At 35.5% G+C, this 18,687-nt stretch overlaps 5 protein-coding genes across 5 annotated transcripts; 4 read left to right on the forward strand and 1 right to left on the reverse strand.

The window, feature by feature from the left end:
- Positions 1–810: 810 nt before the first annotated feature.
- TVAGG3_0996740 (alpha-actinin) lies at positions 811–4,067 on the forward strand (the record flags this gene model as incomplete). The annotated part of the gene is made up of 1 exon (XM_001580086.2): positions 1,057–3,852. The coding sequence occupies one exon, from the start codon at positions 1,057–1,059 to the stop codon at positions 3,850–3,852; it is 2,796 nt and encodes a 931-aa protein (XP_001580136.1).
- A 1,856-nt stretch (positions 4,068–5,923) lies between these two features.
- On the forward strand, positions 5,924–8,660 carry TVAGG3_0996750 (antigen BSP-related family; the record flags this gene model as incomplete). The annotated part of the gene is made up of 1 exon (XM_001580087.1): positions 5,982–8,660. The coding sequence occupies one exon, from the start codon at positions 5,982–5,984 to the stop codon at positions 8,658–8,660; it is 2,679 nt and encodes an 892-aa protein (XP_001580137.1).
- Positions 8,661–8,956: 296 nt separating this feature from the next.
- On the forward strand, positions 8,957–9,311 carry TVAGG3_0996760 (alpha-actinin; the record flags this gene model as incomplete). The annotated part of the gene is made up of 1 exon (XM_001580088.1): positions 9,076–9,282. One exon carries the CDS (start codon positions 9,076–9,078, stop codon positions 9,280–9,282), a length of 207 nt encoding a protein of 68 aa, XP_001580138.1.
- A 52-nt stretch (positions 9,312–9,363) lies between these two features.
- On the forward strand, positions 9,364–14,718 carry TVAGG3_0996770 (antigen BSP-related family; the record flags this gene model as incomplete). The annotated part of the gene is made up of 1 exon (XM_001580089.1): positions 9,364–14,718. One exon carries the CDS (start codon positions 9,364–9,366, stop codon positions 14,716–14,718), a length of 5,355 nt encoding a protein of 1,784 aa, XP_001580139.1.
- A 505-nt stretch (positions 14,719–15,223) lies between these two features.
- TVAGG3_0996780 (F-box only protein family) lies at positions 15,224–17,977 on the reverse strand (the record flags this gene model as incomplete). Its single annotated transcript, XM_001580090.2, has 1 exon — positions 15,320–17,977. One exon carries the CDS (start codon positions 17,975–17,977, stop codon positions 15,320–15,322), a length of 2,658 nt encoding a protein of 885 aa, XP_001580140.1.
- Between the last annotated feature and the right edge of the window lie 710 nt (positions 17,978–18,687).

Raw genomic sequence — 18,687 nt, forward strand, 5'->3', positions numbered from 1 at the left:
TTTGGACAAGGTATCCCAATCCCAAAGACCTATCTGAATAAAATGAAATAAGTATATTATATATATTATTTATTTGCTAATAATGAGCATAAATCGCTAAAATTATGAAGAAATTAAAAATTAAAAATTAAAATTAGAAAAAAATGTTGATTTAATGAGAGAATATTGTATAAAAATAGAATTATTAGCTAAAATACGTATTAATTTTATGATATTTCAATCACATTAACGAAAATCGCCCATTTTTAATTCAAATGGGCGGGAAAAAAAATAAAATTCCAAAAAAAATTGAATTGGGGAAACGATAGGGGACGGGATATGAGAAACCCCATATGTTTGGGAATTTTTCGCATCACTACAAAAACGGTAATTTGAATAATAAATAGGTATGCAAACTATTTATATGCATTTGATTCACATCTTCAAAAAAATCAAATGTTGAATAAATATTGTAGACTCGTTAATTATGAAAAATTTAAAGCCACGAAGAATAAATGCACAATCAAGATGAAAATAAACAGAGCGAAGATAAATCAATATTTTTAATTGAATTTCTTCGGTAAGAGTGATAAATACTCATAAAACACCTTTCTAACACACTTGGTCGTTAAAATAATTGACAGTGAAATCTTTACATCAATGTCCTGGATACGAAATATCTCGGGATCAAGTCAAATTAATTATTTTCAATATACAAAAATTGTGCTTGGAAAAGGAAGCTTTTTGCCGGCAAAAATATAAATGGAGCGTAGACGTTTGAAATTTCGAAAAAAATTCCTATCTCAGTTTTCTAGTCCATTTCCCAATCAGAATACTATATATTCATAAATATGTCCATATAAAAATATAAAGTGAGGTGACGGTTTCTTTGAAAGAATATTCTGATATTCATTCAATTTGTGATTGAAAATTTGATTATTTACGCCGGTTTCTCTTCATGTGTATTATTTATAGATATATCATTTCGGAGTTCCACAATTGATGTCATCATTTTATATCGTAACCATATCACTTCGTCCCATAATTTTGTAAAAGTGATATCATTTATTATAAAGAATGTCTGTTCGTCGTGAAGGACTTCTCGATGATGCCTGGGAGAAGACCCAGATCAAGGTTTTCTCCAGATGGGTCCAAAAGCAGCTTCTTGCTCGCCAAATCCAATTTGAAACAATCGAAACAGATTTCGAAGATGGCACAAAGCTTTTGAACCTTCTCGAAATCATCGGTAAGGAACCAATGCCAAGCAAGTGGCACAAGCAACCAAAGATGATGGTTCAGAAGCGTGAAAACGTCGATCTTGCCCTTAAGTACATCAATGAAGTCAAGAAGATCCGTACAGTCGGTATCGGCGCTGATGATATCATCAACAAGAACCTTAAACTCACACTCGGTCTTACATGGACATGCATCAACAAGTTCATGATCGAAGAAATTTCCGTCGAAGAAGCTACAGCTCGTGACGCTCTTCTTCTTTGGGCTAAGAAGAACACACAGGGCTACGAGCACGTTGCCGTCAACAACTTCACAACATCCTGGAACACAGGTCTTGCATTTGCTGCCCTCATCAACAAGTTCCGTCCAAACCTTCTTGACTACTCCGCTCTTGACTACAACGACCACAAGGGCGCCTGCGAGAAGGCTTTCGCAGCTTGCAAGGAACTCGGCATCTATGTCTACCTCGATCCAGAAGATGTCATCGACACAACACCAGATGAGAAGTCTGTTGTTACCCAGGTTGCCGAATTCTTCCACTTCTTCGCCTCAGAGTCCAAGATCGCTGCTATGGCTGACAAGATCAAGCGCACAGTCGCCATCCAGAAGCAGATCGATGAGCTCAAGAACACATACATCGAGGATGCTAAGGCTGCTATCGAGAAGATGACAGTCGAAGACGAGAAGCTCAAGGCTGATGACTACGAGAAGACAATCCCAGGAATTCGTGGCAAGCTCGCTTCCGTTATCTCATACAACCGTGATATCCGTCCAGAGATCGTTGATCACCGTGCTAAGGCCATGCGTTCATGGGCTGCTCTTGTTACAAAGTGCAAATCTGGCAACAGACCAATCCCAGAGATCCCACAAGGCCTTGAACCAGAAGCCCTCACAAACAAGTTCAACGAGATCGAGCAGACATCCACAACACGCCGTGATGAGCTTACACAGGAGCTCAACGACATGATCAAGAAGAAAGTCGAAGACTTCATGGCCAAGTGCATGGACATCATCAACAAGTGCGATGCCATCCACGAGGAAGTCAAGACAATCGAAGGCACAACAGCCGAAAAGAAGGACAAGGTTGAGCAGAAGCTTCATGAAGCCGAAGACCTTCAGCCAGCCCTCGCCGAGCTCACACCACTCTTCCAGGAGCTTGTCGAACTCAGAATCAACACACTCTCATCCCAGACAGATGACTCCGTCAACCGCCACCACTCCCAGTTGATCACATACATCAAGCACCTCCTCGAGCAGCTCAACGGCAAGCTCTTCGAAGAGACAAACGAGGCCCGCATCAACGAGTACAACGCTCTTGCCCAGCCACTCTACGACGAGGCCATCGCCTTCAAGGAGGAAGTCTTAGCCATCAGCGGCGAACTCCGCGAGCGCCGTACACAGTTCCTCGCCAAGCAGGCTGAGGCTCCAACAAAGAGAGAGCACGTTAACGAGATCGACCCAATCTTCGACGGACTCGAGAAGGATTCACTTCACCTCCGTGTCAACCACAGCCCAACAGAAATCCGTAACGTTTATGCTGTTACACTTCAGCACATCATCACAGAACTCAACAAGATCTTCGAGGAGATGGTTGCCAACTTCGATGCCACTGCTGTCCCAATCATCGATGGTATCACAGCCCTCGTCACATCCTCACACCAGATCCCAGGAGATGCTGCTGCAGTCAAGGCTCAAGTTGAGGAGAACCTCGCCTCCCTCGATGGCTTCGCTGAAAAGATCCAGGCCCTCCAGGATCCATACAACGAGCTCGTTGAATTCAAGCTCAACTACAAGGTCACATACACATACTCTGATGCTACTGGTGAACTCGATCAGGCACGTCTTGACCTCAAGCAGATCATCCTCGCCAAGAAGACATTCCTCGAGGAAGAAGAGCGCAAGGCCCGCATCAACAACTACACAGTCAAGGCTGACGAGCACATGAACGAGGCTCATGCTCTCGATGGCAAGATCAACTCCGTCGATGGCGAACTCGAACCAAAGAGACAGAAACTCTACGAAGTCCGTGAGGAAGTCAACGCCAAGAAGGAGAAGGCCGCCGAGGAACTCACACCAATCTACGAAGACCTCGAAAAGGATCAGCTCCATCTCGAAATCACATCCACACCAGCTTCCATCAACATCTTCTTCGAGAACCTCATCGCCCACATCGATACACTCGTCAAGGAAATCGATGCTGCTATCGCTGCTGCTAAGGGTCTCGAGATCTCCGAAGAAGAACTCAACGAGTTCAAGGATACATTCAAGTACTTCGACAAGGATAAATCCAACTCCCTCGAGTACTTCGAACTCAAGGCTTGCCTTACAGCTCTCGGCGAAGATATCACAGATGATCAGGCTAAGGAATACTGCAAGAAGTACAACTCTAAGGGTGAAGGCACTGCTCTTGAATTCGACGACTACGTCAGATTCATGCTCGACCACTTCTCCAAGGCAGAAACAACAGAGACAACAATGGAAGCATTCAAGGCTATTGCCCAGAACCAGCCTGTTCTTACAGATGCTCAACTCGACCAGTACTTCTCCGCCGAAGATGCCGCATACCTTCGATCCCAACTCAAGCAAGGCGAAAACGGCTACGAATTCGCCGATTGGGTTAACTCACTTTACAACCAATAAATTTAGTTATTGAATTTGATTAAAAAATACCCAGATTTTCCTTACTTTTACCACTCCCCATGTAATTTCTGGGGAAAACGATAATTCATTTTTTTTATGGATGAATAGATCGTTTTCCTAGAAAGGACCTCATATCTCTGGCTAAAAAGAGTGTCAGATCCTAAATAGATTATTGATCTAGTGTACAAATCCAATAAAAAGCTTATTTTTTTGGCTTTTTTGGTGCTCATTTTTTCGAAGATCTACATGAATATGGGGAAAACATCGGATTTTTTTGGTTAACCCACATCTTCATGTAGTCTGGACTATCTTTCCTCGAAGGACCTCTTTACGGGTGTAAAAACTCATAAAGTTCTCAAAAGATTCATTCTCGATCTCCATGCTGAAAGAATTTACAATAAAAAAGAGATCTACGCATCAAACTACAGCCATAAATGAACTGAACCCCTAAAGCTCAGCTCTTAGTTTATCAAAAACGTCGAAATCCTTCTCATTGCAATCAAATTTTCTCAATAACTCATAAGAAAAATCGAATTTTGATTAAGCCGATGTTATAGGTATCACAAATACTACAAACTTGAGCAATATCGAAATTGCCAGCAAAAGTTTGAAATTGCATTGCTCATATTTGTTTTGTAAACTAAAAATCTGCTTATATTATTCATTATTTTTTATATATTATTCATATACTTTAATAAAAACAATACTATTTCACCTTAAAAATGAATTTCATAAGTCAATATTATTTTTTGAAAATGTATCAATTTTCGATTAAAACAACATGAGAATAAAATTTACGCAAAATTATTTTAAAAAATGGTTTTAAAAATTTACAATTGATTAAGAATAAGATTGCAAGAAGTTTTGAAGTTTAATTTTAAGAAAAAAAATTCGGATATTATTCATGGATCTAAGTAATCTGATATTTGAGTATCGGCACTATGCATAAAACATATATTTATAGTTTTTTTGGAGTTTTATGATTTTAAATATATTCAAATTTGGCAATCCAATAGATATATTTTAAAAAATAGGTAAATAAAAATAGATTACATATGCAGCAGATTTAGAACATGAAACAAATCTTATAGTGACCCAAAAAAAAATTCATGATCCAAAAAAGAAAAAAATTGGCTAAATGGGAATCAAACCTTGGCATAATGAATCATCTTGTCAAATGTTTCCACTACACCACCCCAGCAGTTCGAAAAATACCCTTGGTGGTTCTATTTAATAGCTACTCCCAACGATAGGCGGGGCCCCCACCTTTAGAGAGGTGGTAAAAGTAAGGCAAATCTGGGTAATCAAATTTAGTATTCTTCAATTTTAAAATCTGAAATTTTTTTCCCATTTCTTGGAACTATTTCTAATTTTGATGGAAGTATAAAAGCTATTAAAAATGCTGTTTTATACACTCAATGAATGCACAATCGTTGATTGTTGTGATCATTGAACCTTTTGGAAATGTAATGTTGTTCGAGTGCTTTTGACTGTGTGTGCAGTACATAAGCTTATAAATAAACTCGCATTCAACTTCTATAGTAAAGAATATAATATAACATTTCCGAAAGGTGAACTTTTAAAAATTGTTGAAAAATTTACAAAACAAACCATGGAATTTTAGGACAAAACACGAATACAATACTTTTTGTGTAATTTTAGAATTAATTTGCCAACAAAACAATATACAACCTCTGGAAAATAAAGTAACGTTCAATTATACTATCGTTGCTTTATTTTCCAGAGACGTCATATCAAAATCGAATTTGGCATTTGCATAAATGATCCTAATAAACTTATAACGCTGTCAAACTCTAGATTTATATAAAAGTGACATATTAATTTTTATTCTGATATATTAATTTTTGTATCACTAAATTTCAGCAACCTTTATTTCCAATAAATAAAATGTAAAGTTATCAATTTATTTTATCGGTAAAATTTTAAGATCCATTATTACTGGTCACAGTCTCATTTTTACACCTTAAAATATATACATTTGATTTTTGAATTCAGTTGATTTTAATTTTCTTTTGATTGTAAACTATTCAAAATCAGAGATATTTGATATCTCGATTAGACAACTTCCTCTCAGAAATAAACTTCACATCGAACTTCTATATCAATAAATGATAGTGCTCATCATCGCCATACTTCTTAGTTACAAAGATATTAACTCAAGTTGCTATTCAAGTGACTTAAAAACACTTAATAAAGTCACAGATTCATCACCCGACCTTAGAATATCAGCCACATGTGAAATCATATCAAATAATTGTTTTAAAAACCTAAAAACACTAAATTCTTTTTCATTTGGAGAAAATCCTAACTTAACAACAATCGGACAGAATAGTTTTAAAGATTGCATAAATCTTAAAATTGTTAATTTATCATCTTGCACAAAACTTACAACAATTTCTTTTAATGCATTTAGTGATTGCAGTAATGTTACTGAGGTACTTTTGCCAGAAGGACTTAAAGAAATACAAAATTCTGCTTTTTCCAGTAATTCTATAATAAGTATTACAATTCCTTCAACTGTTGAAACAATAGGATCTAATGCATTTTCAAGCTGTTCCAAACTAGAAAGTGTTATTTTTCAAGAAGGTTCTAACTTAACTTCTTTAGAAAATTCAGTTTTTTCTGGAACTAACATTACTTCTTTTGAAATTCCACAAAATGTCAACCAAATCGATTTAAAAGCATTTGATGAATCAAAATTAACAAATATTACAGTTAATCTATCGAATAATTATTTTACAATAGAAGATAGTATTCTTTTTTCAAAAAACAAAAGCATTTTATATTTTTCGTGTAACAAATCAATTGAAACATTCGAAATTCCAGCATCTGTCACAATTTTAACAGAATATTGCTTTTCCAGGCTAAGTTCATTAAAGTCTTTTTCATTTGGAGAAAACCCTAACTTAACAATAATCGGAAAGGAAAGTTTTAAAGATTGCATAAATCTTGAAATTATTAATTTATCATCTTGCACAAAACTTACAACAATATTTAATGATGCATTTAGTGGTTGCAGCAAAGTTACTGAGATACTTTTACCGAAGGGACTTAAAGTAATACAAAATTATGCTTTTCGAATTAATTCATTAGTAACAACTGTTCGAATTCCTTCATCTGTTGAAAAATTAAATGATGGCGCATTTGAAGACTGTTCTAATCTAACAAATATTATTTTTGAAGAGGGCTCTAACTTAACTTCTTTAGAAGATTTTATTTTTTCTGGAACTGAAATTACTTCTTTTGAAATTCCACAAAATGTCAAAGAAATCAAAGTAGATGCATTTAGTGCTTCCAAAATAACACATATAACAATCAAATCATCAAACCCTTACTTTTCAATCGAAAATAATACTTTATTTTCAAAAAATAAAAGCATTTTATATTTTGTTTTAAATAAATCTTTAGAAAACTTCGAAATTCCAGATTCTGTCACAACTTTAGGAGAAAAATGCTTTAATGGATTAAAATTCTTTTCAATAACAATTCCAAGTAATGTCAAAAGAATTGAAAATTATGCTTTTAATAATTGCAATAATTTAATAAATGTCACATTTTTAGGTTCTTTAGAATTCATTGGTAATGATATATTTTATAATTGCAAAAATCTTGAACTCATTACTTTCCCTAATTCATCAATGATTGTTAATGGAAATTTATTCATTTCATCTAACAATAAAAAAGCAGCAATGTCTTTCACTCACAAAACTTTATTTTCTTCTGATGCAATTCAAAGAATAATTAAAGTAAGTGTTTCTTATCTGAATGAACATGATCTTATTATTACAACAAATGCCTTGATTATGAAATCAAATCAAACAATTATCTATGAATATTGGGGATACAACATTAGTGATATTACAATTCCTAACACAGTAAAAAATATCAAATCAAACTCATTCGAAAACTCAACAATTTCTTCAATAAATTTTGATCAAAATTCGCAACCTTCTGTTATTGAAGATTATGCATTTAGAAACTGTACAAACTTAAAAGCAATTGAATTTTCATCATCTAATTCAATTACTTTAGGAAAATCAACATTTGAGAATTGCATTAATTTAGAAAAAGCGATTAATATTTTGAACATTTCAGATCATTGTTTTTCTGAATGCACTAATCTGAGACAAGTTACAATTCGAGAAGATGCAAAATACATTGGATTTAAATCATTTGAGAATTGTATTTCATTAAAGAGTATTAGTATTCCATCAACTGTTGAAACTATTTCAGAATATTCATTTCTTAACTGTAACAATCTTGAATCAATCACATTCTCAGAACAAAACAATTTAACTACTTTTGAAATCAACTCAATTTCAGAATGCAAATCACTTCAAAACATCAGTAATTTCAAATCAAATAAATATAAATGCATTGATAATACTCTTTACTCTATAAATGATACAAAGCTTGATCTTATTTATCATTTAAGTCAATCAAAAGATAGTGTATTAGTTATCAACTGTAGTGTTATTCGCAAATATTCATTCAATAACAGCAATACCATTGTCAACATCAGTATTTTATCAAACACTGTTTCATTAATTGAATCATATTCATTTAACAACTGTTTGAATCTTAAATACATTAACTTCCCTCTTTGTGTTGAAACAATTGGACGAAATGCATTCAATGAATGCATATCCATTCTATGTCCGCAACATATTGAGAACAAAACAACAATATATTTTCAAATGATTATTGATTCAGGAATTAAAGTGTGTCTCCGATCTCAAAACTTTGATGAACAAATTATTTTCTCTAAACGATTCATCCGTCGCTAATATTTCATTAAAAGAATGAAAAATAATTCATTATGCTTATCATTTCTAATCTCTTTCTTTTCACATATATTATCCAAATTTGTAACATAAATGATGAAAAAACACTTAATGGAGTTAATGATTCCTTAACTCGATCTTAGAATATCAGCTAAATGCGAAAAAATGCAGATGATTGCTATTCTAACTTTAAAACAATCGAAGAAGAAAGTTTTAAAGAATGCACAAATCTTGAAATTATTGATTTATCATCCTGCATCAAACTTATAACAATTTCTATGAATCTTCCAAGATAACCTTCTTTTTTTTTTTTCAAAATCTAAAAGATATCACAGATGGCCAGGCTAAGGAATACTGCAAGAAGTACAACTCTAAGGGTGAAGGCACTGCTCTTGAATTCGACGACTACGTCAGATTCATGCTCGACCACTTCTCCAAGGCAGAAACAACAGAGACAACAATGGAAGTATTCAAGGCTATTGCCCAGAACCAGCCTGTTCTTACAGATGCTCAACTCGACCAGTACTTCTCCGCCGAAGATGCCGCATACCTTCGATCCCAACTCAAGCAAGGCGAAAACGGCTACGAATTCGCCGATTGGGTTAACTCACTTTACAACCAATAAATTTAGTTATTGAATTTGATTAAAAAATAATCGGTATTATTCAATTTTAATTTTTTTTTCTTTACAATTCAATCAAAAAATATGATTTTGCTTTTTCTCATCGCCGCTGTTCAGTCTGGTGATGAAAAAGACCCTTCTTCATCTACATTTCTAAATGTAGATGGACTCCGGGCCTTCTTTTTAGTGGATAAAGACTCTGGATCTCTTTATTTCACTCGAACTAATTCTGATGAATCATCTGCAACTGATTTGACAGACTTAACCATCATAGATCCAGTTGTAGTCATCCAAAATAGGAATTACAGAATAGAAGGAGTGCTAGATCACGCATTTTCTTTTTCAAACAAACTTAAGAAAGTGAATCTATCTATACCAATAAGCAAATTCGGTGAACACGCCTTTCACAATTGCACAGAATTAGAAATTGTAGATATAGAAAGAACGAATATCAAAGAATTACCTTCAAATACGTTTTCCTATTGCAGGAATCTTCAAACGGTGAAACTACCGAAGGATCTCGTGAATATAAGCAATTTTGCATTCGCATTTTCTGGTTTGAAAGAAGTTTTTCTTCCGAATTCGGTAAATAAATTGGAAGAATCAGCTTTTGAAGAAACTGGAATAAATGAAATCGATCTAAGCAACACAAACATACAGATAATACCTTCATCAGCCTTTAAGAAGTGTTTAAATTTAAAGAAAATTAAATTTTCACCATCAATTACAAAGATTCATTCATCGGCGTTTTCGCAAATAGGAATAGAATCGATTGTACTACCTAAAAGTATCGTAACCATTCAAAATTTCGCTTTTTCTGGTTGCCAAAATTTACAAAAAGTTGATATGTCGCAATTGAAGATTACCCATCTAGATCAATTCATATTCCAATACTGCTTGAAATTAACCGAAGTAATCCTTCCAAATACAATAAAAGTCTTAACAGATGATTCTTTTTCTTCTACAGGCCTCAAATCATTTTCGCTTTCAAGCCATGCCGTCTCTATCGGTAAGAATACACTAAAGAACTGCCAAAACCTGAAAACAATTGACCTTTCTGAATCAATAATCACGGAAATTCCGAATTCCTTTGCTTTTGGCTGCTACAACCTAGAGACAATTAAATTCAATACGAAAATCACTACAATTTCAGATAATGCCTTTGCAAATACAAAAATTTTGGAAATAATTTTTCCAAATTCTCTGACAAATATTGGTTCCAAATCATTTTTCAATTGCACAAACCTCACAGAAATCGATCTCAGCTCAACGAAAGTCTCCAAAATAGGAAATTTCACGTTTTCTAACTGTATTAATCTGAAATCAGTTACATACTCACAAGAGAAGGTCAAACTTGGTCATTTCACATTCTCTAATACTGGATTTGAACGTGTAACTATCGGAGATGACATTGTTTCGCTTGGAAACGGAACTTTTTCAAATTGTAAGCGATTAAAGGAAGCAGACCTTTCAAACATTGTTGTCGATGCTGTTCCTGCAATGTCCTTTGAGAATTGCTCGTCTTTGGGCGAAATTTCTTTCCCAGATTATCAATTAATCATTGGAGAGAGAGCTTTCTCAGGAATTGCCATTCAGTCATTAACTTTGCCTACTACTATTTCTTATATATCGACTGGATCGTTCCAAAATTGCAAGAAACTCAAGATTTTGCAATTATCAAATATTATGTTCGACGAAATTCCAGATTACGCCTTCGGAGGCTGCTCAAGCCTATCAAAAATAGTATTCACACAAGGTGCTCTCAAGCTTGGAGCTGGATCTTTAAGCGGAACCGCGATTACGAAATTAATTTTCCCAAATTCCATTTATTCCATAGGAAATTATTTATTGAAAGGGTGCTCCAAGCTACAAGAAGTCGATCTAAGTGACTCTCCATTCACAACTATTCCAAAAGGACTGTTTAAAGACTGTATCTCGCTGAAGAAGGTTGTTTGGCCACTCCAGACCTTTTATTTGAGCGATGAATGTCTTTACAACACTGCTTTTACCAATTTTACCCTTCCTATCAATTGCGAAAAACTCGGAAACTTCAGTTTAGCGTTTAATCGACATTTATCATCGGTAAACATATCGAATCTGAAGACACAAATAGGCAGCCACCTATTATACCAATGCACGAACCTCAGCGAGATCATTTTGCCGGAAAATTTGGAATATTCACTTCCGGAATTCACATTTAGCGGTACTCTTATCAAGAACGTAACCTTTGATAGACGTATAAAGGGTATCGGAGTCGGATGTTTCGAAGGATGCACAGAACTCGAAATTATTAATATATCTCACGTCAGATTGGACGAATTGCCAGAAAGACTATGTAGAAACTGTTCTTCTCTCTATGAAATACATGTGAGTCATTGGATTTCTGGAGTTGGAGACTTTTGTTTCGAAAATTGCGTAAATTTGACGTTTTTCAATTTCAATTGTTCTGCAATTACAATTGGCAAACGCTCTTTCTGCAATACATCGATACAAGAGTTCATTACTTACGAACCTTTGTATTACATTGATTCATTTTCATTTTGCAACAATAATGCGTTATACAAAGTTGATTTCGCAGCATCAACAATCACACTCATATCAAGCTACTCATTTGCCAACTGTACAAACTTAACAGACCTAATTCTCCCTCAGAATGTCCATGCAATTTTGGATTTCGCATTTTTCAATACAAGTGTCACTTTTCTAACAATTCAATGGTTTACATCAGCCATAGCACCATATTCATTTTCATCGTGCAAACAGCTTACAACATTAGATATGACTCAATACACCGTTGATTCCATCCCAGAAAATGTTTTTGAAAATTGTCTCAAATTAAAAACAGTTTTGATACCTAATACCATCACTAGGATACATCCTACTGCATTCAAGAACACAAAGGTTACAAATACAACTGTTTTGAACTTAACAAATAAAATACCAAATGAAATAAAGGCTGAAAACAAAGAAAATGAGATGTTTGTGCCTAATTATGGAGTCCCATTCTATTATACGAAGCTGAATAACAAAGAAATCGGAATTGGAAGAGTTTTGTCTAAAAATGGAAAACAAATCATTTATGGAAATGCTTATTGTGGTCAGACAACAGGGTTGACAGTCCATATACCAGAATATATCAACAAAATGCGCGTAACTCAAATACTTCCTCATGCTTTTGCAAATTCCGAATTTTCTTTAGTAATTCTACCGAAATCTATAGAGAAGATCGGCGCCTACGCGTTCTCTGAGTGCGAATTAATGTCAATTTCCCTCAAAGAAACAGAAATCAGAGAAATTTATGAACATTCTTTCTCAAAATGCAGAGAATTGAGATATGTTTCGCTTCCTACCAAGCTAGAGGTCATAGGAAAGGCCGCTTTTCAGTCCTGCGACAAAATTTTGAGGTTTGATTTTTACGAAAATCTGAAAACTATTTCTCCTTACTGTTTCCACTCATGCCAACTCATCAGGAAGTTCGATCTGAGCAAGACTAAACTCACAGTTATCCCTCAAAGCGCGTTCAGGCACTGTATTAAAACGAAATTCCTCTATTTGCCAGATTCTTGCACCGAAATCGAAGACAACGCTTTCAATAATATGAGGGTACTCAAAGAATTCACTCTTCCTGCTCAAATTCAAAAAATTGATCACAGAGCCTTCATAAATTGCGGCTTTCCTGTTCTGAATATGAGTAAACTGAACATAACAGTGATCAAAAAGGAGAGTTTCATGCAGTGTGGCCGACTAAAGACCTTGGTTTTGCCAGATAAGTTATTAAAGATAGAAACAAGGGCTTTCTGTCACAGTAGAGAACTGCAAACAGTTGTATTCCCTCCAACATTAACAGAAATACAACAATCGGCGTTCGAAAACTGCCAATCTTTGGATATAATTAATTTATCCAACACAAAAGTGAATTATATTGCTCCAGAACTCTTCAGAGACTCAACCGAATTAACAACAGTTATTTTGCCAACGTTTATATTCAAAATTGGCGTGAAATCATTCTATAACTGCATTTATTTGAAATCGATCAACATTCCAAGCAGTTTGAACAGTCTTTCCATGTATTCATTCTATTGTTGTGTCAATTTGACCAACATTTCCCTTGATTCTACAACAGTTGAAAATATTCCAGAATATTGTTTTGCTTTTTCAGGTTTGAAGTCATTCAACCCTCCACCGACTCTTCTCAGCATCAAGAAATGTGGATTCTTCATGTCTCCAGCGTTAGAAACCTTCAATTTCGTGAATTCTCTGAAAGATATCGAAGAATCTGCATTTAGTGGCTGTATTTCGCTGAAAGAAGCTGATCTATCACGAACAAAGGTCAATTTCCTGCCTTACAAGTGCTTCAACTCCACAATTTCTCTGAAAAAAGTTGTTTTGCCGAAGAAATTCAAGAAATTTGAAAAAGATTGCTTCGTTAACGCCACGAACCTTGTCAGTATCAATCTCATCGACACACAGACCGAGTATCTCCCAGAATCACTGTTCAGCGGCTGTTTCAAACTTTCGAAATTTTCAATTCCGAAATCTGTCAAAGATATTGGCAACAGATGTTTCGTTAACTGCAGATCGGTCAAGGAAATCGATATCAGCTGGATGGACATCGATTCTCTTGGAATTGAAGTGTTTTGCAACTGTTCTTCCTTAATTTCATTAAAACTGCCACGAAAACTCACCAAACTTGGTGTTTCTTGTTTGTTTGGCACAAATATACAGGAGTTCTCCTTCGAAAACACTTCAATCACTCAAATTCCTGAATATCTTTTTTTGAATTGCCATAATTTGGCATCAATCAGGTTTTCTCAACTGATAGAGAGCATCGGACACCACGCGTTCTACAACTGCACGAAACTCTCCACAATTGACCTCTCAAACATGAAATTGAAGAGATTGGAGAATTCTACCTTCGAAAAATGTTCAAAACTTATGACATTAGTTATGAGCAGCATGACTACGAAGGTCGGATCGAGGTGTTTCGCTCAAACACACCTTACTTCGCTTGAATCATTCACGAATGTGGACATTTTCAGCGAAGGATGCTTTTCTGGCTGCATCCACATGGACACAATCAATTTCGAGCACACGAGGATTGCAAAGATCCACGATTTCTCGTTTGCAAACTGCACGAATTTGTATTCAGTGATTTTGTCATCAAAAATTGTTTCCATTGGATCTTTTGTTTTCCAGAACACAATGATAAAGACACTGAAGATAACTTCGTCTGTGAAATTCCTCATGGACTTCGCTTTCGCAGGAATGACGAAGTTGGAAAGTGCTGATATTTCTGACTGCAGTTTTGATGCTGCTTCTGAATATTGTTTCAAAGGTTGCACGAATTTGAAGTACTTGATCCTTAGAGATCCTACTATATACGTGCCTACCACTGCTATAGAAGACTCGCCTAAGGTTATGTTGACTTATAAGAAATAATTTAGTAAAATAGTTTGTGTTTTTTTTATTATTTATTTTATATTTTTTAATCATGTGCTATTTGTAGATTTATGCAAACCGTCACTGCAAGTGGAACGCAATTTTATGAAACCGGACACATGCACGAATTTTTTAAACTTTCCATAATAAAAATTTTATCAATGTTATTACATTCATTATAATAACTGAGAATATTACTTTGTAGAAGAAGAATACATCGTTAAAGAATATATCAGGTGTGAATTATAGCTTCTTGAGTATATATTTTATATTGGCTCTTCATCTACTTCCACATAATCAATAAGTAAATTATGTATGAAGAAATACGATCTAAGTAAGGACGAGAAAAAAAATTGTAAAACTTTAAAAGCAAAAATACAATGCATTTATATGTCTAAAATGAAATATGCACTATAATAACATTTCAATGGACTAGAGCTAATTCTGGAATAGTACTCTTTCTCACATTTCAATATATTTGTTGTAATATAAATAGAAATAGATTATGAAATGATGCTTATTGTTCATTTTTAAATAAAATTGAGATTTTCTATACCGGTATTTTACTAAAAATAAATGCCGAGGATAGTATAAAAAATTATCATTCACGGCTAACATTTCCTAATTCGTTATCAGAGAATGTATTATTAGAAACTGCAGGGGAAGCATCCAAATCAATGTGGATACCATAATACTTATGTCCAACAATTTCATTCTTTGTAATCTTATGTTCACCGCTAACTACATCGATACCAACACCGCCATTATTTGTGATCTTGTTGCTCATGATGTCACCAGTTCCTCCGCAAATGTACAAGCCTACCTCTGAGAAGTCATCAATTGTGTTGTTGACAACATGTAATTTAGTGTCAGCCCAAACAGCGCAAGTACCATTTGAGAAATGAGAACCAGTGATTTCGCAATTGGATCCTTCAGAAGATTTGATGGCAACAGACTTAGAGTTCTTGAGTTCGCACTCCTTAACGAACAATGTTGAATCTTTCTCGCACTGGAGATGAATTGTGTTCTCTTCGAACTGGCAGTTCTTTGCTCCAGACTTGCAGTCCTTTCCTGTGACGGAGAAGCCAATCTCGCACTTCTTGAATGATGTTGTTGCAACAGATGCGATTGCCTTTGTTGAGTAAACACCAACTTTGCAGTCGGAAATTGATGTTCCACGTACATCTCCTGTTGCTTCTGTAATGTGAACACCGTATTCGGAGTTAGAGATTGTGAGATCATTTGCGGAAACATCAGATTTCTCAGTGATGACTAAGCCGCAAACTTTGTTTGATTTGATCTCTCCACCTCTTACTGAAACAAATGAGTTGTGGAATTCAATGCCGTGATAGTTGTTTTCGAAGGAATTGATGTTGTTGAATGTGATCTTCTCAGAATTCTTGATGATGATGCCACTAGCTCTATTCTGTGAGAATGATGACTGCTGGCAATCAACCTTTCTTGCGTTATTCAACAACAAACCACACTGGTAGTTGGACTTGAGATCGAGTTCCTTAAGGAATGCGCCGGAATTCCTTACAAGAACACCAACTTTCTGGCCGTTTGTTACTTGGAGGCCTTCGACTCTGACGTTGCAGTCACCATCAACGAACAAACCACTGTCTGTGCAGTTTGTCATTGTGCTGCTGCTGACTGTCAATGAGCCGCCTGTGTGTGCCTGCAAGCCGCTGTACTTGATGTTCCTGAAGTTAGAGGATGAAACGGAGAGGAATGCTTCGTTTCCGAATACGATGGCTCCTGTGCCTTCAAGATTCTCGAATTTTCCGCCTTGGACAGTAACTCTTGATCTTTCCATAGCGCAAAGGCCGTTTCCGATGCCTGTGAATGTGTCCTCCTGTGAGAGAACGTTGGCATGGCAGAAGCAGATGACCATTGCATCAGAGTATGTGTCCATGAAACGGTTGGATTTCATCAAGATTGAAGCGCCATCAGAAACTTCTACGCATGTCTTGCATTTCTTGATTGTATTCCTGTAGAGTGAAAGTGATGAAGCAAGGAATGCGGAAATTCCTGTTTCACGGCAATCAGAAATCTCTGAATCGAGAATCGAAACGTGCTTTGACTCTGATGAGATAAGGATGCCATGGCAACCAACATTGTTGATCTTAACACCCTTGAAAACTGCAGAACAGTTGTCAATAAGATGAACGGCATCTTTACGAATATCTTGGAAGTTTGTATCCTTGAGTGTTGTAGCTGCATGAGCTTTGGCAATAAGTCCGTTGTTTCCTGCACCTTTTATTGTGCAGCTGATGAATTGGGAAACAGAATTTCCGCCAAGATTGACGACTGATGATGACTGGCCTTCGAATTGGCAGTGATCAAATGTAATCTGTGCATTGCCAACTAAGTTTGCTGTTGACATGTACTTGGCAGAGAATTTGCAGTTCTTGAAGTAGGCAGAGCCACTGTTAGCATTGAGAGCACGAGAAGCTTGCGATTCATGCTGGAGGAATGCAATGTTTGTGAATGTTGCACCTTCTGCTTTGATTGAAATTGTATCCTTTGCGCCGTCAGAAACAATTCTGCAGTTTCCTTCACCAAAGAGGTGAACTTTCTTTGTAATTGTAAGTGATTCTTCGTATACGCCCTCAGGAATAACAATAGAGTCGCCTTCATTTGCTTGTTCAATGATGGAGTTGATTGATTTCATAACTTTGGTGCCTTGTGTGCCCTCAGGTGGAGCTGAAACTTGTGGAACTTCAATTTCCGCAAGAATATCGTGAGGAACATCACCTGACATTTGCGTATTTGTGAAATTTTCTGCCGGAAGAGACCTAATTTCTGGGTTCTCTTCTGGTGTTGGTGGTGGGTTGTATTTAAGTTCTGCTTGTGGTGGAATTTCTTTCTTTGAGTCTGCTGAAATTGGTTCATTATAGTTGGCAGAGCGTGATGGAGTTGTTTTACTAACCGGTGGAGGTACTTCTGCTTTTGGTGGAACTGCTTGAGGTGGTGGACTAGCTGTAACTGGTGTAGGTGCAGGTTGAGATACTGGTGGTGGAGCTTGTGCCAGAACTGGTGTCTCTGGTGGTGGAGTTGAAACAATTGGAGCTATTTTTGGTGGAACAACATGAACTGGTGTCGAAACAGTGCCTGGTGAATTTGGTCTGTTAATTTGTAGAATATTGGGTGCAGAAACTCCTGGTGGAGATACAATAGGTTTGATAGGTGGTGGAATATTTGTTCTTGGTGGTGTGAAACCAGGTGCTCCTGGTGAGTTCATAGGCCTTTGAGACATCAATGTTTTTTTCCTCAGAAAATAATCGTCTTAAAATATGTCAATTTGAAGAACTATTTTTATCCAATAAAATGTATTAACATTGTGTTCCTATTATATTTCACTCAGAAATTTCTCGAAATAAGAGAATATTAAAGTGTCATTATTTCCAAAAATGATCAAAAATGAGTAATTGCTCTATAATAACATTTGATACACGAATACATAATATATACAAGATCATTTTCATGACTTGCCATGTAGAAATGTCTTCAGATCCTTTCAAAAAGCGGAAAACGTTATCATTACACATTTCAAACTCTGAAATAGGCCCACGAAATATCATGTTTCCATTCATTTTATTAAAATGAGTATGTTAATCTACAATTTGCTTATGTGACATTGTCATAATTTCGACAATGATGATTCTGCTGTGTATTAATCTTTGATAAGCTAATTTATTATATAGATCAACAGAAATTTCTCTAATTTGCTTTAAGAACCAATTTCATTTTAATTTTGTATTTTTTTTTTCCTTTTTCAAAGAGAATGGCAAATGACATCTATTCATATACTTGAATCATATATTTAAAAACAAAAATAGCTAGCTAAAATACTTAATCTTATAAACTATAATATTATAGTTGATTCATATTCATGGTTTCATTGATGATCATGTAGCAACTATACATAAGCATATTAAAACATAGTTATTATATCATACTTTTTGC

Source organism: Trichomonas vaginalis, chromosome I (assembly GCF_026262505.1).
Source record: "Trichomonas vaginalis G3 chromosome I, whole genome shotgun sequence".
Classification (NCBI taxonomy): Eukaryota; Parabasalia; order Trichomonadida; family Trichomonadidae; genus Trichomonas; species Trichomonas vaginalis.